At 41.7% G+C, this 22,191-nt stretch overlaps 1 protein-coding gene across 3 annotated transcripts in view; it reads left to right on the top strand.

The window, feature by feature from the left end:
* Positions 1-22,191, top strand: part of Rfx8 (regulatory factor X8) — a 90,605-nt gene that overhangs the window by 12,973 nt on the left and 55,441 nt on the right. For all 3 annotated transcript variants that reach the window (XM_069988419.1, XM_069988420.1, XM_069988418.1), the window contains exons 3-4: positions 12,509-12,570; positions 14,843-14,929. In XM_069988419.1, the coding sequence (XP_069844520.1) occupies positions 12,509-12,570; positions 14,843-14,929 (149 nt within the window). The remainder of the gene's footprint in view (positions 1-12,508; positions 12,571-14,842; positions 14,930-22,191) is intronic.

Here is a 22,191-nt window from a genome sequence, read left to right as displayed (position 1 = left end):
GGCAGTTTCATCATCTTTGAAGATCTTACAGTGCACACACACAGACTTAAGGATACAATCTCACAGGATCACTGTGAATATGCGGTCCATTGTTGACTGACAGAAGCATTATCATGTGGCGCCTGACTGATTGGGAAGTATTCGAAATGTACTGGAGTCTAATGGGGTATCAGTAAGTACAGTAACTTCACTGTGGGAAGCCAGCCCACTGGTCCACAGCCTTCATCTCCACTGAAAAGCCACTTTCCTTTGGCAGGGGCCAGGAAACATGAAGAACTATACCTAAGGAAGTGTTTCCATGACAACTCCAAACACTCCTTAAAGAGCCAGGTTGGATGGGCCACTCACTCCTGGTTAGAAACTCGAAACTCAGTGCAACACAAGCTCTGAGCCACTCTAGTGGTACTCAACAACAGATGTTTCCCACAATTCAGTTGTATTTAAAGAACTCACTGGCTCTTAACAATTTCCTTTGGAGGGAAATCATTGAGATTACCCAAAGTAATTCTATGTTTTGGGATATAGGCTTGGGACCTATATTCTAGAACTTCACTTAAGACCCCAGAAAACATTAGCACAGGGATAATCAGAGACACTCTGCATTCAACAGATGCTTACTTAGCAGTATCTCAGTGCCTGCTTTAGCTGCTAAAACGAGAGCAGTAATCAAGAGAGTTAAAAGTCTAGTCCTTATTGAACTTGCAGTCTAGTTGTTCACAGCCACAGAGCTCATTTGTGCTGTTTCCTGGTGAGGAAAACAAACCTAGGGTTCCCCAGCTAGTCACAGCTTGCAGATGGCAAGCCTACCGCTAGAATCAAGGCCCCAACCCCATGCCACTAAGTGTCCAATGTATGAAGACACCAGGTCTCTAACACACACACACACACACACACACACACACACACACACACACACACACACACACACACACACACACACACACACACTGTGAACTTTATATGCAAACAAGGTCCCATCTCTCCAGGCTGCAAAGACATAAAGTCAAGTGAGAAGCAGCACATTTATACAAAGGAGAGTGTGGTTTGTACTCCAGGTAAACAGTCCATACCAGAATTTGTCATTTGGCAGGAAGGGCATAGGTTTATGAAACTCTGTTCACCTTATCGGAAGCCTTGGTGACATTTTTACAACCTTCACATCTATATCGCTTTGGTGTCCATCTGGCATGGATGAAATAATTTGTGTTGCAAAGAGTTTGCTCACAAGGTCACAAAGCTGCCTGTTTGCTTTCCTCCCGTCTTCCCTCTTTTTCTTCCCTTATCTTTCACTTTTTCCTTCCATCCTTCTCTAATTTTTAGGCATCTTCAGTAGAAAGAATTGAGTTGGTTCACAGCACACTTTAATCAAATGTGCATGCATAGGCTCACAACTGTAATACTAGCTACTCAGTCCAGGATCACAACAAATGGGACTACCTTAAAATAAAAAGTTTCTGCACAGCTAAAGACATAGCAACCAAACCAAAAAACATAGCCAACTAACTGGGAAAAAATATTTACCAGCAATATATCAGACAAGGGGTTAATACCCAGTATATACAGGGAACTCAATAAACTAATCCCTCCCAAACCTAACAAACCAATTACTAAATGGGCAAGGGAACTAAAGAGAGACTTCTCAGAAGAAGAGATAAAAATGGCAAAGAAACACATGAGGAAGTGTTCACCATCCCTGGTTGTAAAGAAAATGCAAATAAAGATAACCCTGAGATACCACCTTACCTCAGTCAGAATAGCCCACATCCTAAAGTCAGCCAATGACAAATGCTGGAGGGGATGCGGAGAAAGAGGAACCCTATTACACTGCTGGTGGGAATGTACACTTATACAACCACTTTGGAAAGCAGTCTGGAAGGTCCTCAGAAAGCTAAATATTGACCTCCCCTGTGAGTCAGCCATACCACTCCCAGGCATCTATCCTGAACAACAGGAACCAATATACAAGGACACATGCACCTCCATGTTTATTGCAGCACTGTTCACAATAGCTAGGATATGGAAACAACCCAGATGCCCCACTACAGATGAATGGATCCAAAAATTGTGGTACATATATACAGTGGAATATTATGCAACCATTAGAAAGGAAAAACTAATGGCACTAATAAGGAAATGGATGGAACTAGAAGAAATTATGCTGAGTGAGGTAAGCCAAGAGCAAAGAGACAAATGGCACATGGTCTCCCTGATAAGCCGATGTTAAATCCAAAACGTAAGGGAACACGACAAAGTAAACAAGACTGGAGAAACAAAGGACATCCACTCATCTGGTTAAATCATTACTAAATGACCCCATGCGGCTGACCACATATATGGCATATATGTGCACATCTGAGGGAAACTAGGAGGAAAACACAGAAACAGAGGGAAACAGGAAAACATACAATAGCAGGACCCATCAGCTGCACTGGTCATTGATCAAAACAAACTAAGCAACTCAATGGCAGCGATGGGAGGGAGGGAACGAGTGGGAAAGAGGGAAGAGCTAACACTAAGCAAAAGGAAAGAAATGTACATATCACCCAATGTGGAAGAAATAACTGTCTTATCAAAGCTCATAGAACTCATAAACTTTATAGATAAATTGCCCCATGAAGGTTAGAATGTGTTTGTGACTAAGTATCACTATCCCACAATATTGTGAAATTTGTGAAATTTAAGTAATCACTTAATCACAATCAAAAAATTGCAAAAAAAAAAAGAATAATGAAGTAGTTTATCTTGGCATTGACAATCCCTTCATGAGTACTGTCTTAGGGACACGTTCCTCACTTAAGAAGGCTCTTGCATTTGTTGTGAAGGATCTTGGATTTTATGAATAATCATGCAGTTTGTATGTTGCTTTGCTAGATGATTTCCTTACTCAGTTTTCAAATAAAGAAAACTATGTCTAACATTTCTATCAGTCCTTAGTTCATGCTCACCCCAAATATATTTAGTAGGTTGTTTGTATACATTTGGCGAAAGAATCATTTCAAGTGTGGACTACAGGAAGCGAAACCATCCTGAGGTTGTAGATTGGGAATGTGTAGTGGCATTTAAGCAAACAAGACAGACTTAAATATGTTTTTGAGTCTTAACTGTTTTTTGCAAAATTCATACAATGGTGCGTTCAACTCCATGGTTTATTGTAGCCTGGTGTTTTCATCAATGAAAGCATTTTCTCCAAGTAAGCTCAATAAAACTAACAGATCAACGGAAAAAAAAATACTAGCTACTCAGAAAGCTACTCAGGAGGATTGAGGTTCAAGACAGAATAGTTTAATAGACTCCATCTTCAATTACCTAGCCCAACTCCACTCCCCCCGAAAAATCAACTAGGCTGTAGATATGGCTCAAAAAGGTAGGATGTTGGTTTCCCTTATTTGCAATAACTAGTATTCATCTAGGACAAGCAGAAAAGGTCAAAAGCTGTGTACATATGACCATATAAAATGATGCTAAGGAGGGGGGGGTGGAGATGGGAAGGCATGGGAAGAGGAGACAAAGGAGGAGGCAACAATGCTTGATAAGAAATGTACTTCCTCTGTACAGTATTTTCACAATTAAAAAAAAAGTGATGCTAAGCAAAATGAACCCCAAGATAGGGACACAAGTGGTTTTATCTTTGTTGCTGTTGTTTTTAATGTACTTATAATGTACTCTGTGTTTTTTTTGTTTCTTTTGTATGTTCTTCCCCCACAGTATAACCCCTGTTTTGACTATATTTGATTATGGTACCCTGTATCTTGCATATACATTTTTCTAATTTGGGGAGGGGAAGGGAAATAACAAAATGCTGAAATAAGGATACAGGTGGACTCATTGTAACAATGAGATGTTCAAGACACTGTGTTAAAAATGAACTTTATAACTTGGGTGAGGGGAGGGAGGAGTTGGGGAGGTGAGGAGGGAAGGGACTGTGGGGAAAAATAAAGGAGGGGATAACAATGCTCAATAGGAAGTGTGTTCATTACCTCGCTCACATCACTGTAACCCCTCTGTACAGTATCTTTAATATATATATATATATATATATATATATATATTTTTTTTTTTTAAGGTAGGATGGCAGCTTAGCAAACAGTTCAAACCCAGTACTACCAAATATAAATAAATAAATATATTTCTTATCCAGGAACTAGTTAGAAACATAAGTGGTTAGATAAGCTCTTTTTTTTTTTTTTTTTTGGTCGGTCGTGGGGCTTGAACTCTGGGCCTGGGCGCTGTCCCTCAGCTCTTCAGCTCAAGGCGAGCGCTCTACCGCTTGAGCTACAGCACCACTTCCGGTTTTCTGGTGGTTTATTGGAGATAGGAGTCTCACGGTCTCTCCTGCCCGGGCTGGCTTTGAACCTCGATCCTCAGATCTCAGCCTCCAGAGTAGCTAGGATTACAGGCATGAGCCACCAGCACCCGGCTAGATAAGCTCTTTTTAATGTGATAACATCACACCTCCTAAAATGAACCCCATCCTATCATCCTGGCCTCCTGACTGGCAAGAGCTGTGTCCTGGTCATCATCATTGTCCTTGCCTTATGAAGACAGTTGAGCGAGCCGAGGGCTCGTGAGCTTAGTGGCAGGGTCCTCAGCATATTTGAGGCCCTGGCTTCAATTCTAAGCACAAAACCTAAAAATAAGTTTTAGTGCATTTGCAGGTGTGAGGACCTATTTTAAATTTTTGTTTTTTTTACCTCTACTTCAACGAGTTTTGTATTGTCCACAATCTTTGGAGCAACGTTGACTTACTATTATATTCTGAGTGTGCTAATGTCACTTGACTGTTATGTGATATCTCACAGTTTATGCATCCCATGCCTGGGTATTTGGGCTATTTCCTCATATTACCACCACGAGCCCTCGTTGACTTACTATTATATTCTGAGTGTGCTAATGTCACTTGACTGTTATGTGATATCTCACAGTTTATGCATCCCATGCCTGGGTATTTGGGCTATTTCCTCATATTACCACCACGAGCCCTCGTGTACCTGGGTTCAGGTATGCATATGGCAGCTTTCTCTTGGATGTCTACATCAGTGAACTAGCAGAATCAGAGGGTATGTGGCCAGCAATGCCAAGACCAAACCCTTCCCAAGATTGTTGCTCCAAGTTACCTCCCACCAGCAATCTGTGGGCTCCAAACTTACTTCAAAATATTGAAAGCGTAGAAACATTCTTCCAATCAAAATCCTCATTCTTCAAACTTTTAATCATGGGTGGAAGTTCTGTGCTTATGATAGCCATAGGATATGCAGTGGATACTAGAAGTATCAGTGTCAGCTGGCCAAAGACTTGAAACAACTCCTCTCTCTGTCTTCCCATAAACACTCTTGGCTCTGGAAACTTCACCTTCCTGCCTGCTCACTTCCTTAACATTTCAATTCATTGATTTTTCCCCTTGAACTCCAGGGACCAGCCCAGTGCTTCAGGTATGCTCAAAGGATAAGGATTAATTTTTCTCTCCCTTCCTTTCTTTCTTTCTTCCTTCCTTCCTTTCTTTCTTTCCTTTCTTTCTTTCTTTCCTTTCTTTCTTTCCTTTCCTTTTTTTCTTTCTCTATCTTCCCTCCCTCCTTCCCTCCCTCCTTCCTTCCTTCCTTCCATTGGCTTTTATCCTTCGCTGTCATCCTATTGGTTTCACTTTAAGCTTGTGGTCAACAAAAACAGCTCAAATACTTTCTCATAGAAACTTTAATTAAAGCAGGTCTTTGCTATAAACGACTCTATAAGCTGTGAAAGCTGTATAAATAGAAAAGAATGTTGTTGTCATTAACTATTCTTAAGCCAGTAGTAGCTAGTTCTTTGAATTTGACCCGTAGTTGTACTTGTCACCATCTCTTGAAATCCCAGGTACGTCATCTGGTCTCAGCCTGGTGATCTCACAGCTGTATGAGCAGATGTCTATATCTCTTCATCTTGCAAGGTGACTCTCAGTAAGGTTTTCCAGCCAGCAGGGAATTCCCCATCCCCACTCTTCACTCTGCCCTCTTGCCCACGTGTGGCTATTTCATCATCCTGGAATCTTAGAAAACTTCATCAAAGGTTTTGCTGAGCTCTGGGTAGCCTGAAACAACAGCCTTTTCTTATCCACCCACCTGCTAGCCTTATGGGGGAAGTGGATGATTTCAGAGGGACTTGTTTTGGCTCCAAGATGATCCTTTAACTTCCTTTTCTAATGTTGCAAAAGGTTTTCCTCCCATATCTTTTCAAGATCTCATTATAAGGTGATCTCACTCCTGAAGCCCATATCTGAGGGCTGGGAGGAGGGCAGGGAGTGGAGGGTAGAGTATGTACTAAGCACAGGGAATACATGTGTTTAATACCTACACTAAAAGAAAATCTTGCATGAAGTTGTTTCAAATTGCAGAGTATTCCTAAGGGGGAAAAATCAGAGAGACACTCTAGTATGAAACGCCAACATTTATTTCATAGCTCATCTAAATTCTTTCCTTGGAATCCACTCCCAAAATACAGAGGTCCAAACTTGAAGCTCTGTCTGGAAGTTTTGCCTAGACAACAGACCAATTGGTGGAACTCATCCTGGGAAGGTGCCCTGGGCTAGATTTGTGACTAGGGTGGATAAGGGAAGGGGGAACGGTTGGTGGAGATCCTAAAGCATGTTTACAAGAGAAACAACAAAATGCACCCAATTCGCACTTCCTACCTCCTCCCCCCCCCAATGGCACTGATTGGCTGGGAATTCCTGTGCAGATGGGGGGGGGAGGGGAAGCGGGGAGGGGGGGCGCTCTTTGTGACAGCACTGGGCATGCATGAGTGATGCTCAGTCCTTACAACAGTTGATAAGCTGCATGGGTTATGGAGTTTCCAGAGCGGATTTCCTCTGTTAAAATGACATTTACTAATGCTTTTCTAACTAGAAAAAGAGTACTTCTTTGTGCTAGGAAGAGGAGTGTTATGGAGAAAATTAATACTGGTTATGGTCTCCCTGGGGAAGATACAGCCATATGTGTGTGGTTCATTTACATATGTGTGTGCACATGCATGCATACACATGGGAGCTGTGGCAGCCAGGGAGTAAGCATAGACTTCACCTTCATTTCCCATGTTGCTTTGGACCTGCTGGTTATTCAAAGGGCTCTCTGTCCCCCACCTCCTACCCAAAGTCTAATTGGGTGATGTCACTCTGCTTGATCCAGTCCCAGATAACATCAAAACCGTGACCACCATTTATGGTGAACTCGTTTTCCAGCCAGGTGCATCATTTCTCTAATGGCCCTTGCCTGTAATCCTAGCTATGTGGGAGACAGAAGTAGGAGGATCAAGGTTCCATGCTGGCCCTGGGCAAACACAAAACACCCTACCTGGAAAGTAAGTAAGACCAAAAGGGCTGAGGGTGGGTTCAAGGGGTAGAAAATCTGCCTGGAAGCATGAGGCCTGAGGTCAAACCCCATTACTGCCAAATAAACAAAAAAGGTAGACATCTTCTCTGCATCTCTTCCAGCTTGGTGGCTTGGGAACTTGTTAGGGTTTGAGTATGAAATGTGGGGCTGGATGCTTAGTCCTCGTGTTGTGACACTATTTAACGTTAAGGTTCTAGAAAATTCAGGAGATGGGAGACTGGTTGGGGAAGTCATTTGGGGTGTGCCTTTGAAGGTCATACTAATTCCTAGTCCCCTCCTTGCTCTCTGCTTCCTATCTGCCATGAACTAAAGACGCTGCCTTCTCCTAGACTCTGCCACCCTGATGTACTGCTGGAGCTCCTAGAGCTAATAGTCCATGGACAGTTCCCTTTGAAGCCATGAGCCAAAATAACTCTCTCCCTTACATTGTTTCTTTGTTGCCGGTCGTGGGGCCTGAACTCTGGGCCTGGGTGCTGCCCCTTAGCTCTTCAGCTCAAGGCTAGCGCTCTACCACTTGAGTCACTTCTGGCTTTTTCTGTTTATGTGGCACTGAGGAATTAAACCCAGGGCCTCATGCATGCAAGGCCAGCACTCTACCACTGAGCCACCTTCCTAGCCCTCTCTTCCATTGTTTATGTCAGTGAGAGTCACAGTGAGAGAAAGCTAACTCACATGGAGAGATCATTCTTTGCTCCTTCCTCTTCTTGCACTGCAGGCCACATGTTGGTTGGACATTCTCCAGCCCCAAGCAAAAGGAGATGAGAGAGACTGCAGAGTTTTTTTTTTTACTAATGTTATATTCTTTCTTTTTTCCCTTTTATTTTTTGCCAGTACTGGGGCTTGAACTTAGGACCTGGGCACTTGCTGTCCCTTAGCATTTTTGCTCAAGACTGGCACATAACCACTCAAGTTACAGCTCCATTGCTGGCATTTTGATGGTTAACTGGAGATAAGAGTCAGATTTGGCTGTCCTGGCAGGCTTTGAACCTCAGTCCTCAGATCTCAGCCATTCTTAGCTAAAACAGACTGTGGGTATGCTAGTTCCATCCCAGTGGGAGCCTTCTTCTCAGCCCCCAAAGTCACTGGCCAGTACCCATAGGAGTCCCAGGCCATCCCTAGACTTTTCTTTCTAGTCTGCCCTTGAACCATGGTCTTCTGGGTCTCAGCATCCCAGGTAGCTATGATTATAAGCATGAGCCACCAGCTCCTGGAGTGGGTTTTTGTTTTAGTTAAAAACTATGATGTGCCTGCTCTTAAGATGAACTCAAAAAATATACAAGGACCTGAGTTAATTCAGGCAAAAGGGCCATACAGGAGCTACTCCTTTCAAAATAGCAGACCACTTCCAAGGCCTCCCCTGAGCCTGCTGCCTGATTTCTAGTCATCTCTGGAGGTTCTTATCATATGCATGTTGATTTTATTTTGCAAGTAGGTACAAAGGAAGACTTAAGTCAAAAGAGATGGTATTTAACAAGGCCTTGTTAAAAATAGTCGCTTTCTGGCTTTTAGTCAGGCATTGATCTCTGTCTGGCTCTGGCTTTTGTTTTCTGTCATTTATTTCTCACCTTTGGCTCTCTCTCACTGAAAGACACTGTTTTCACTCATGACTGCACAGTTAAATTGTGTGAAACTTGCCGGCCTGACTCTTTCAATCTGTTTCCTCTGCACATAAGTTTGTGTTGGCCTCCTTAAGGAAGAAGCCAGGACATTTCATATTTTGTCAAATCTGCTCTTGGGGGCTTCTAGGAAAATAAGGAAGGATGGAACATGAAATCAAATCAAAGCAGTGCTGAGTGGTAATGCAGAAAATGTAAAATCAGCCTGGTGCTAGTGGCTCACACCTATAATCCTAGCTACTGAGGAGGCTGAGATCTGAGAATTATCATTCAAGAGCCAGCCTGGGAGACAAATTCAACATTCTTATCTCCACAAAAATCTGGAAGTAGAGAGGTGGTTTAAGGGGTAAGCCTTGAGTGAAAAAGCCAAGCAAGAGCCCAAGGCCCTGAGTTTGATCACACATACCCACACAAAAGAAAAGAAGGAGAGAGAGAGAAAATAGAGGGAAAGAAGGAAGGTAGGGAGGGAAGGAGGGAAGGAGGAAAGAGGAAGGAAGGAAGGAAGGAAGGAAGGAAGGAAGGAAGGAAGGAAGGAAGGAAGGAAGGAAAGAAAGAAGGAAGGAAGGAAAGGAAGGAGGGAGGAAGGAAGGGAGGGAGGAAGGGAGGAAAGAAAGAAAATGTAAACTCATTTCTTGATACTGCTAACATGATGGCTTTCTTACTGTGCATTTTCCTTTTTATATTTTTTAAAATTATTTTTAGTCAGTTGTACAAAGGAGATAGCAAATAACAAAGCAGTTTATGAATACAATGCATTTTGATCAGTGTCATCCCCTTCAACATTCTCACCCCCCTTTGGCCCACCCTTTTTGTCTTCATTTTGTCTTCATATACAATGAATTATATATAATGAATATACAATGAATATACAATGTCTTCATATACAATGAATTCTTGACTACATTTCCCCCCTTTCTCCTCTTCATTCCTCTACCTCTTTCCCCTTGGCCCTACCCCCCTCTTGGATGTATCTATTTCTTGGCTTTTAGTTGGTTTTGTTGGGCTTTGACCTGGAATCTATTATACTTCAGTTAATTTGTTTATAACCACTTGTGTACAGTACAGCCTATCCCAACATGTTTACGTATAGATTTGTTGGTATCTTCTATCTACCAAAGTGAAAGAAACCATACAACCTTTGTTTTCCTGGGTTTGCCTTTATTTTAATATAATTTTTCCAAGTCTTTCCATTTCCTTAAAAACGGTACAAAAATTCTTTCTAATAGATGAGTAAAATTCCATTGTGTATATTGTCTTAATCCATTTGTCCATCCAGGGGCATCTAGGCTGATGCCATATCTTGGCTATGGTGAATAGTGCTGCAATAAACATGACTGTGCTGATGGCTTTACTGAAACCTTGTTTATGTGCTATTAGATAAATGCCCAGGGTTGGGAGTGCTGGGTCATTGGCATGCTCTACATTTATATATATATATATATATATATATATATATATATATATATATTATTGTGAAAATACCATACAGAGGGGTTATAATTACATAGGCAAGGTATTTAGTACATTTCTTATCAAGCATTATTGCCTCCTCCTTTGTTTCCCCTTCCCATCCCTTCCCATCTCCCACCCCACCCCACCCCATACGTTTATATTTTTGAGGAATCTCCATACTTCTTTCCAGAGTAGCTGAAAAAGTTTACATTCCCACCAACAGTGTATGAGTTCTCATTTGGCTACATCCTCAACAGCATTTGTTGTTGTTTGTTTTCTTGATGGCCAATCTAACTGAGGTGAGGTGAAATCTCAGTGTATAATGGATGAAGTGAAATATATTATGTATTTTTTTCTTTTTTTATTGTGAAAATACTGTACAGAGGGGTTACAATTACATGGGCAAGATAATGAGTACATTTCTTATCAAGCATTGTAGCCTCCTCCTTTGTTTCCCCTTCCCACCCCTTCCCATCCTCCCCCCACCTCCCCACCCAAACCTCCTCCCCCCACCAAAGTTGTAAAGTTTATTTTCAACATAACAACTTGTACGTCTCATTTTTACAATGGGTCCACCTGTATCCCTAGTTAAACAATTTGGTTTTTCCCTTCCCCTCCACAAATTATACCCACATCAAATACAGTGAAAGCAGGGGTTATACTGTGGGTGAGGAACATACAAAGCAACAAAGAAATAATCTTATAAATGCGTTAGAAACAATCGCATGAAAGAAAAAAACACATTTGAATACATATCTTAGGGTTAATTTCCCTAACATCACCTTATCTGAAGTGTATTTTCACTGTAATCCAGGGTTTCCACATCGAACAAGTGTGTGTCTGTATTCCATGCCTGCCATTAACGTCTTCTGACAAGTAAACAGGCAGAACTCTATGGCATAGTATCAGTCCCCTCCAATAAAAGGCATGTCAAAGTAACTGGGAGCTGAAATGCTGAATCAGAAGGAGCTGTGCATTTCAGCACCTTAATAGCACTTACTTATAAAACCTAAGTAGTAATAAGAATTAAGTCAGTAAGTAAATAAATAAATTATGACAACAAAAATGACCATCACCTCAAGGGAAAAAAGAAGACAACAGTAAAACTACAGCAGCTGATGGCATGGATTGTGATACAACTATTAATCTGCTTCCAGGGAGTTCCTAATGACAGAGGAAATAGCTATGGTACATTGCAGAGTGACAGGCATGCCAATTATATAATGCCACAGGATGCATATTATTGAGACATTAAAAAATACTAGAAGTGCTGGGTGCTGGTGGCTCATGCCTATAATCCTACCTACTGAGGAGGCTAAGATCTGAGGACTGAGGTTCAAAGCCAGCCCAAGCAGGAAAGTCTGTGACTCTTATCTCCAATTAACCACCAGAAAACCAGAAATTGTGCTGTGGCTCTGGTTCAAGTGATAGAGCCTTTAGCTGAAGGGCTGAGGGACAGTGCCCAGGCCCACAGTTCAAGCCCCATGACCCCCCCCCCCTCTCTCTCTCTCTCTCTCTCACACACACACACACACACACACACACACACACACACACACACTACTAGAAGAAATGATGTTGAGGTAATTGTATGTCCAGTACTGTGGTTCATTTGACTTGCTTTCTAGGCTGGTGCTCAGCCACTTGAGCCATATCTTCAGTATTTTGCTGATTGATTGAAGATGGTGTCGTGCAGCTTTCCTGTCAGGATTGACTTCAAAATTCAGTCCTCTAGATCTGGACCTCCTGAATAGTCAAAATAATAGCCAATTATAGACATGAGCCACCAGCACCCAACAATTTTTTAGTTTTATATTTGTTCTTAGGGATCAAACCTGGGCTTTGAGCACTGAAAATAGGGTCTTATCTCTGATGTTGAGATTTAAATGGCAGTTTTCTCTTTGTGGCATCTTTCATTTTGTAAAATGGTCTGATTTTTTTTTTTTTTACAAATTTTGCTTACATTTATTTGTCTTTACCATCTGTAGAGAGGAGATACAATTTACACATGGTAAGCTAAGAAACGGAACCTTTATTTCTTCCTTTTCCCGTTACATCTTTAAATTTGACTTCTTCTTTCAGCTGGTGCACTTGGTTTTTCCTGATCTTGGCACCCGGAGGCTGGGCACCAGGGGAAGTACCAGGTGAGCTCATTACCTTTATTTTAGGGGTTAAAAAATGAGGGTCTGGAAAGTCAGAAAATAAGTGACAAATTATGCAGCACAAGGCAAGCTACAAATAGCAACTTCTACTAAATAGAGCTCAGAATTCAAGTTAAGTCTTCATGCTGAAAACCAGTTAGGCACTACTAGATTCAAACACTGATCTCTGATTATTTAGGAATTTATATAATATGTGTATGTTTCATATATATAATTCATTTATATATGTATATTTGGGTTCAGTGCTTTAAATATTTGGACATGTGGCTATCTAATTATGGACATGTTTAAGTAAGTACACAGAATAACAGATTCCTTGAATGAAAATTTGTAAGGATCCACTCAGCAAGTCTGAAATACATTCAGGAGACTAGGGCCTATAGTTACAGTTTTCACAAGAAATAAAATTCCAGCGTTATCAGGCATATAGTTATCATCATTGTCACTCAGGTATTACTTTCATTGGTTGTTTATTTCAAATCAAGATGGAAAATCGGGGAAAATTAGAGAAAGGGCCAGCCACCTCAGAAGGAACCTGAGAAAAGATTGGTAAACTTTGTGAGTTTACCAAATGTAACCCAGGGCAGTTAAGGAGTTGAAAAATCACCATTCTATTGTGAGCCTGGACAGGTTCCTGCAGTCTTCCAGTGTCTGCAGAGACCTGGGCTGCAGGAAAGAGAGAATCACAGATTCAAGTGGTGGTAGCCCTGCTAAGGTGACAGTGCAGAGACTAAGAAAGCTAGAGAGGGGACCTCCAAGCTGATGCTGCCAGCTATGTAGGAAGTCCTTTGGCTGGGGTATGACCTGAGAAACAGCAAGCAGAAAATGCACTGGATACTCTTACACCAACTCTTGTTTCTGGAGGTAGAGCATCCTGTTTCCTTTCACTCCATCATAGGCTGCCTTGGAGCTCCAGCCCATAGCTGGTCCCTAGCATGGCAAGAGTGATGAATCCCACATTGTTAGTTTGGTAATAGACTCTGATTTACAATCCACAGTGTGTACAGTCAAGACACTTGCACAACCACATTCATTTCTGCACTATTCACCATTATCAAATTATGGAAACAGCCCAGATGTCCTTCAGTGGACAAATGGATCAAGAAAATGTCACACACACACACACACACACACACACACACACACACACACACACACACACACACACACACACACTGGAATTTCACTCATTCATTAGGCAAAACATTGTTATGAGAAACAGATGGATCTGGAAAATAATATGTCAAGTGTAGTAAGGCAGGTACAGAGAAACAAAAGTCACCTGTTTTCTCTAATTTATAAATATATGTGTGTAAACATTTACAGTGTGATATGTATACACACAAATGTGTTAACAAAAATATGGCATACACATGGAGAATTCTGATGGTGTAACTTTTTTGACCAACTTATTTACAATCTAACAAAATGAAATACTGGAAAGTTGGAACTTGAGATGTCAGTGGAGGATGGACAAATGGAGGTCAAGGGAAAGGGGGATAGACAAATGGAGAGAAGAAGGCACAAGAGAATACAATCCTTGCATTCAATGTATGTATGTGAAAATTAAACCAGGAAAATTGAGGGAAGGGTATGACTAGGAGAGATGGGGGAGAATGATGGAAGAGGGTGGCATGGATTAAAATACATTGTATTCATAAACACAGGTTGGCATAAAACCCTTTCCTACAGCTACTCAAAGATGATAAAATAACAAGGCGCTGGTGGCTCATTCCTGTAATCCTAGCTATTCAGGAGGTGGCTCATTCCTGTAATCCTAGCTATTCAGGAGGCTGAGATCTGAGGATCATGGCAGGAACTCCATGAGATTCATCTCCAATTAACCACTAGAAAACCGGAAGTAGTGCTATAGATCAAATAGGTAAAGTGCTAGCCTTGAGCAAAATTGTTCAGGGACAGTGCCCCAGGTCCCAAGTTCAAGCCCCATGACTGACTAAATAAATAAATGAACAAATTCACAGCATAGTTTCCTCTGAGTACATACCACTTTCATAACATCATGAAATTGAAACATGGTAAGTCAAACCATTACAAAGAGGAGAAATTCTAAGTTGAGCCATCACAAGTTGTGGGTAGTCTGTACCAGGAAACTGTTCACCTAACTCATCATGGTCAGGCTTTCTTAACAACTTGGGTCAATGATGAAAGCTGGGTCTTCATCCATTGGCTTCTCATCTCCCACATGGCATGCTAGTAGTTGAACAAAATTTCAAAGTATACTTTCCATCTTCAGGTATCATTATGATGGACTCTACATCAAGAAAAGTTCTTTCTTCTACACCCAGTACTGTTATCTACTGGGTAAAAAAGGCTGTCACAGGTGAGTGTCTGTCACTTGGGTACAAAGTTAGTTACCATGAGAGTCCTTCATATTTTATCGTATCCATCTGGCTGCAGGTGTTTTTTTTAATGGCTTTAATTAATTAATTATTTAATTAAACTGTTACTGGGACTTGAACTCAGGGCCTGGGTGCTGTCCCTTATCTTTTTCATTCAAAGCTGGTGCTCTACCATTTGAGCCACATCTGTACTTCTGGCATTTTGGTGGTTAATTGGAGATAAGAGTCTCACAGACTTTGCTGCCTAGACTGGCTTTGAACTGTGATCCTCAGCTCTCATACTCCTGTGTAGCTAGGATTACAGGTGTGAGTCACTGGTGCCCTACTTCAAGCCCTTCTTAAGGATGAAAACACACCCATCACATTAGTGCACCATTGATCAACCCATTCTGTCAGTCTATGGCCATGTTATTGGCCAGAAAAGTCCATTTCCAATTCATTTCTATGGATGTTTTTCTGTTTTTCTTTTTAATTTTAGATTTTCAGGGCCATGTCCCTGCAAGATGTGATGGCACACTGCCACTTGAGCCACATCTCCAGGCCTGCTTTTTTCTGGTTATTTTTTGACAAGGAATCATGCCTGAACTACAGTTCACCTACTTTTAGGCTTCTCGTTGTTACTAGGATAATAGGTGTGCAACATAATATCGCCTTGTGGCTTCCCATCTTCCTTTCCCATTAGTGCAGGCATTTCCCAAGGTCTGTCCTGGTGATTCACGTTACTGCCTACCTCTTGGCTCTAGCACCCTCCTGCTTTCTGTCTATCACCATTGCCTCCCGCACTGGTCCTCTCCCCTCCCACTCCCTAGGAATACCTCTCTGACTCTTCACAGGACATTCCATTTACATGACCCACTGAACCTCACCCTAAGTTTGGGGAAATCTCAACTTATAAATTATAACCTCCTCCAAACTGCCTCTGCCTCTTGACTTACTTCTACTTAGGATGCTGGCAGATAGAATCCATATGAAGCGAGCTGGGCACAAGTGGCACATGCAGATAATCTTAGCATCCCAGGAGGCTGAGATCTTAGGATCCCTGTTTGAAGTCAGATTGAGCAGAAAAGTGGAGCTGTGGCTCAAGAGGTAGAGCTCCAGCTTTGAGAGAAAAAGCAAAATGAGAACATGAGGCCCTGTTCATGTCCCAGTACCAGCACACACACACACGCACACACACACACACACACACACACACGCACACGCGCACGCGCACACACACACACACACACACACACACACACACATGAATCTGTACAAAGTATTATCTAAAGCTACCTTTGATTCCCTTAGGTGACACAGCCTTATTGATTCTTTTGGTTCTCCAGCCATGTAGTTTGGGTTCCTGGCATTTTCTTTAAGCGTTCATCATATGACACTGAGATTAGAGTTGGCTAAATGTATTAGAGGGTTTTATGTCCACAGATTGAACAACCTCAGATGGTGTGCTTGGTAGTTAGACCTACAATCACCGCATTTCTACTAGCATGATTATTATTATTTTATCGTAAAGGTGATGTACAGAGGGGTTAGAGTTACATAAGTAATGAGTACATTTCTTTTTGAACAATGTTACCCCCTCCCTCATTTCCTCCTGCCTTTCCCTCCCCCAATTTCCATCCCTCCAAGCTGTATAGTTCATTTCCAACATAGTGTTTAGTGAGTATCACTGTTGCATTGCTTCACCCATGGTTTCTGTGGTTCCCTTTCCCTTTCCCAAATCAGATAAACTTATATACAAGACAATGGGTACTGAAATCAAAGACAGAAAAATCCATTTCCAGTTCATTTCTATGGATGCTTTTTTTTTGTTTTTAATTTTAGATGTTAGTTCAGGGCCATGTCCCCAAAGAAATAACTAAAAACAGTACACTAAGAACAAAACAAAACAAATACCTCTTGTTTCCATATCTTGGAGTAATTTTTGATTAGCATCATTTTATATGGTCACATGTACATAGTTATTGAGCTATTATGATCCTCTGCTAGGAATGTCCTAGGTATATAGTGATTATTATAAATGAGAGAAACCTATGCTATTAGCCTATGCTAATCAGTGTAGTTATTATTAGGCAGTATAAAGTTATCTAGAATTGACTTATAATATATGGGAAGGTTGGGCATGGTGGCTCACATTTGTAATCCTAGCTACTCAGGAGGCTGAGATCCAGAAGATTCTGCCAGCTCAGGCAGAAAATTCCACAAGACTCCATCTCCAGCTTATCTGCAAAATGCTAGGCCGGAGGCATGGTTCAAATGTAGAGTGTCATTTGTAAGCAAGATGGCTTACATGGCTCTAGAAGACCCAGAATTCAAACCCCAGTACGCATACACAATATAATAAAATAGCATATTGATGCGTTTAGGTTCTATGCAAATACAACTTTAAATGAAACTTGGACTCATTGGTCTTGGATCCTATCCCCTGTCGGTACTGAGAGACCACAGTACTCATAGATCCTCCATGGCCTCCCTCTCCTCAGCTCCTCCCGACTCAAAACATGGCCACCAAACTAATGCTCCTAAAATTCCACATTTGCTCTGCCTCTCCCCTGTTTCTCTTACCTCTGGGATAAAACCCATACCCCCGGATTAGTGTTCAAAGCCAGTTCCTTCCTATCCACATTCAACCATTTTGCCTGAGAGATCTTCTGGAGCCCCATTCATTCCTTGGGATCCTGAATGGAACTGTCCCCAGCCATGCCAGCTCCGGGAAAACCCTCGTTGGCTTACTTTTTCACACACTTCACTGTCGATCCCCAACCAGCATCTCTGCATAACTCACAAGCTGTATGGCTGGAGACGACAGTAAAGGAAGTCTCTGGAAGGCAGGCTCAGAGAGCTGACCGCCATGCTACAGGTGGGGTTGTCTTCAAGCCCTGTGGAACCTTGCTTTGCAAAACAGCGTAGTGACCTTAAAATCCTCCATGGATTTTAAGAAACCATGGAGCTTTGCTTGTTTTGCTTCAGCTGTGGTTTGAATGTTTAGATCTCAAATACAACACTGTTAAAAGATGGAACTTTATGAATTCCATAAGAGCAGATCTACTGAACAGTGTTAAAGCCCTTAATAGCCATGCACCGTGGCTCACACCTGGAATCTTACCTACTTTGGAAGCTGAAATTAGGAAGATGGCAGTTCAAGACCAGACCAGGCAGAGAAGTTCATAAGACCCCCCCCCTTCCCCCTTCTCAATGGAGAGTTGGATTCAGTGAAACATGCCTGTTATTCTGGCTATATATGAGGCATCACATAGGTGGATTACACACAGGTGTGTGTGTGTGTAGTCAGAACACAAGACTTTACCTCAAAAGTAACCAGCAAAAATCAGGACTGGGGGCATGACTCGGGAGTAAGAGCACTTGCCTAGAAAATGTGAAGCACTGACTTCAAATCCTAGGACCACAAATTAAGCAAGCAAGCAAGCAAATGAATGAATAGATAAAACAGGCTTCACAGAGCCCTGGAGCTCTCCCATCTGAAGCCCTTCCCATGTGAAGACACAGTATTTGTCCTTTTGCTCTTTTGCCTTACGCCATGGAAAGACCTAACAGTCAAGGTATCCTCTCTGAAGCAGACACAGTCCTCACCAGACACCAAAATTGTCTTCCACGACTGTCTTGTATCTCTCAGCCTCCAGAACTGTGAGAAATAAAAATGTTTTGTTACGAATGACTCTGTCTTAGGAGCCTTGTCATCTCTATGGGGACTGGTAAGGATATCATCCCCCCCTAAGAGCAGGTACTAAAATGGCGGCTGAAAAGCTGAACATGAGGAGTTGGAGTTTCAGAGGAATCGATGAGGGAGGAGAAGGCACTAGGTGCAGGGTTCCTGCGGTCATTCAACAGAGTGAGGGCAGCAGGCCTGGGACAGGCAAGCTCCTGATTCTCTGATTCAACCAAACTTTCAGAACTTCAAACGCAACCTCAAAGTCTTAGATCAGCTATTCCTCTTAGGCCCTTTATTTATCTCTTAGTCACAAAGATGAAAAAAGTTACATTAAAAAAGAGGGGGGAGTTGGGAAAGGAGCAGTTAGGAAGCTTTATTTCAGTTCCTCTTGTAATTGTCTTACTGAGTAGTCACTCCTGAAAAGCTGAGCTTAGGTCCAGTCAGCTCTGACATTCTGGGGAATCCTGAAGTCTCTGTGATATAGGCCATCAAATGCACGAGGACTCTGTATTGCTTTCAGATGTCATGGAGATGAGTTAGGGGCAGGTCTTTGTGGAGGAACAAAAATGAGCTTTATCATCAGTGAGGGAGTAGGGCTACTAAAGGGCAAGGGAGAAGGACAGCAGAGACATCTGTCCAGCAGCAGGTCCTACTCATGTGCTCAAAACACAACCAACACTTAAGAATGGACAAGCTTTAAAGTCTTGGCCGAATAAGAGATTGTGTTAAATATGTTAATATTGAGGGGCTATTCTCCATCAAACTCATATATTTTAAGAAAGAGTAAGGTATAGTTTAGAAGGTAGAAATATATAAAATAGTGCACTGTTGTTGGTAATCAATGATGAACCATATTGAGGTTTTCATCAATATGTTGTCTGTTTTATTGGGGGAGGGGGTTGTCAGTTGTGGGGCTTGAACTCTGGGCCTGGGCGCTGTCCCTCAGCTCTTCAGCTCAAGGTGAACACTCTACCACTTGAGCCACAGTGCCACTTCTGGTTTTCTGGTGGTTTACTGGAGATAAGAGTCTCATGGACTTTTCTGCCCTGGCTGGCTTTGAACTGTGATCCTCAGATCTCAGCCTCCTGAGTAGCTAGGATTACAGGCATGAGCCACTGGCACCTGCCATCTGTTTTATTATATTTCATTTAAGGATCCATTTGACAAATTCCTCTTAAAAATTATATCTCAAAATGAAAAGGTCATCTCTGTGGTTTTCAAGGATCAAAAACTCTAATTCATCCTCTCATTCAGTTGTTCATTCAACTAATATTTGAGTTCCTACAGTAAATCAGGCTTGTTGTAGCTACCTGTGGCAAAGCTTTGAAAAGGATAAACAAGGCCTCTTATCCAAGAAACCTTTAGCTATGAGGAAAGATAATAAGAAAGGAACACAGCAGGATTAGAGCTGACAACAATTCAGTGGAATCATGCAAAGGCTTCCATTCACGAGATAATGTCAGGTAAGCAGAAATGTGAATTAAAGTCAACCAGGTTGAGATCTGTAGACAAGCATTCCAGGCAGCAGAAAGAATGTGCAAAGGGCCTGAGGCAGAAATAAGTTTAAACAATAGCAAGAAAGGTAAGGATGGAGCTTGGTGGATAAGCCAGAGAGTGGGAGAGACTAGAATTGAAAAATGAAGTAGGCAATAAAAACAAGAGAATTAGGGGGAATTTGCTGAAGCTCTGGAAGAGATGGCCTGTTGGACTTCTTAATAAAATACTTCCGTTCTCACAGAGAGGTAGCCATACTACATGTGGATCAGATCAGAAACAACTGTGTGTGTTTGTCAGTCGCCTGGTTTTACCATTAAAAAGCCACACAGTCTTAGTAAGCCACATCTTGTGGCACCAACAACTGTGAAGAATGAAGGGAGAACAGCAGCATTCTCAGGTGCAGGCAAAGGTAAAGACTGTGACCCTTAAAGATGGTCTAACAGAAGTCCTTCAAAGAGAAAGGAAATGATAAAGAAGGGATCCTGGAGCATTAGAAAAGGACAGACAACAAAAAGAACAGAAATATGGAAATGTACCATAGACTCCTTTTTCCTCATGAACTTTATCAATCATATTTCATGATTGAAACAAAAATCATAATATCCCATACTCAAGACAATCATGTTTTAAGATGAGAGAAGTAAAGGGATCTAAATTCCAAAAGATTTCCACCTTTCCCAAAGGTGGAAAAGTGAGACTCCAGTAACAACAGGCTGTAATAAGTTATGTGTGATGATTATAATAGTCAACCACTACAAAAATTAGAGAGAAAAACACTGTAATTAAATCAAAATGGAATCCCAGAAGCTATGTAACTCTCAAGAGGCAAGAACAAAAACAAAAACAGATAAGAACTCATGGAAATGGCTCAATTACCAACAATGGTCTTAATTGTGAATTATGTATGTATATACAACTTATCTAAATGGAATATTAGCAGAGCAGATTTAAGAAGAAAGAAAAATTACTCAAGTATGTACTGTTGACCAGAAACTCACTTTGAAGTTGATAACATAGGCAGATGAAAAATAAAGGAATGAAAATATAGGCAATTATTATTCCAGAAAGGCAGAGATGGTTGCATTCACATCTAATCAAATAGACTTCAGAAGAAAGGAAGGTACCAGGGACAAATGGAAACATTACATTATTGTTAAAAAAATAAAATCCAAGAGCTGATGGCTCATGCCTGTAATCCTAAGTATTCAGGAGGCTGAGATCTGACGACCATGGCTTGAAGCCAGTCCGGGAAGGAATATCTGTGAGACTCTAATTTCCAGTTAACTACCAAAAAATGAAAAAAGCCAAAAGTGGAGCTGTGGTAGAAAACTAGCCTTGAGCATAAAAGCTCAAGGACAGCACCCAGGCCACACACACACACACACACACACACACACACACACACACACAATCAGTACCAAAAAAAAAGACATACACAAAAGGCCACATATTCCAAAGGCTTGATTAACCACCTGTGCAGCTATTGGGAGCTAATGGAACCTTTAGGGGCAGGGCCTAGTGGGGGTAAGTTAGGTCATTGGGGGCGTGGCCTTGAAGGGGCTAATAGGAAACTAGACCCTTCCTTTCTCTCTGTTTCTTGCACAACTGTTTCTAACCCACCTGTGAGATGAATAGGCATCTTCCACGTGCTTCTGCCATAATGTACTGAGCTTCCACAGACCCAAAGCAACCCGAAAGGGACCAAGTTACCAGGGATTGAAAATTCTGAAACCATGAGCAGAAGTAAACGTTACCTCCTTTAAAATTGGAATAATAAAAGACTACTCTGCATTCTAAATGCATACAGACCTAACAACCTACTTCCTTCTCCTTTTTCCTTCCAAATAATGTTCCAGCCTTATTTTAATAAATTGGAGGCTACTGTAGCAAATCTTATCACTGCTACCACTAGACCACTTGGGGATACCACTTGGGTATCCTCAAGACCACATCTAGCTTTGGAGATCCAGTAGGAAACCCCCCCCCCAACCACAGGATTTGGCATATACTGGTCCTTATGGCTGAGATTTATGACTGTGTCACATTAAAAGGGGAAAGAGGAGTTGAGGGAGACTCTAA

Source organism: Dipodomys merriami, unplaced genomic scaffold, assembly GCF_024711535.1.
Source record: "Dipodomys merriami isolate MVZ:Mamm:240054 unplaced genomic scaffold, mDipMer1.0.p SCAF_36, whole genome shotgun sequence".
NCBI classification, from domain to species: Eukaryota; Metazoa; Chordata; class Mammalia; order Rodentia; family Heteromyidae; genus Dipodomys; species Dipodomys merriami.
The sequence above is the reverse complement of the archived record's forward strand: the minus strand, read 5'-3'. Positions and strand labels throughout refer to the sequence as shown.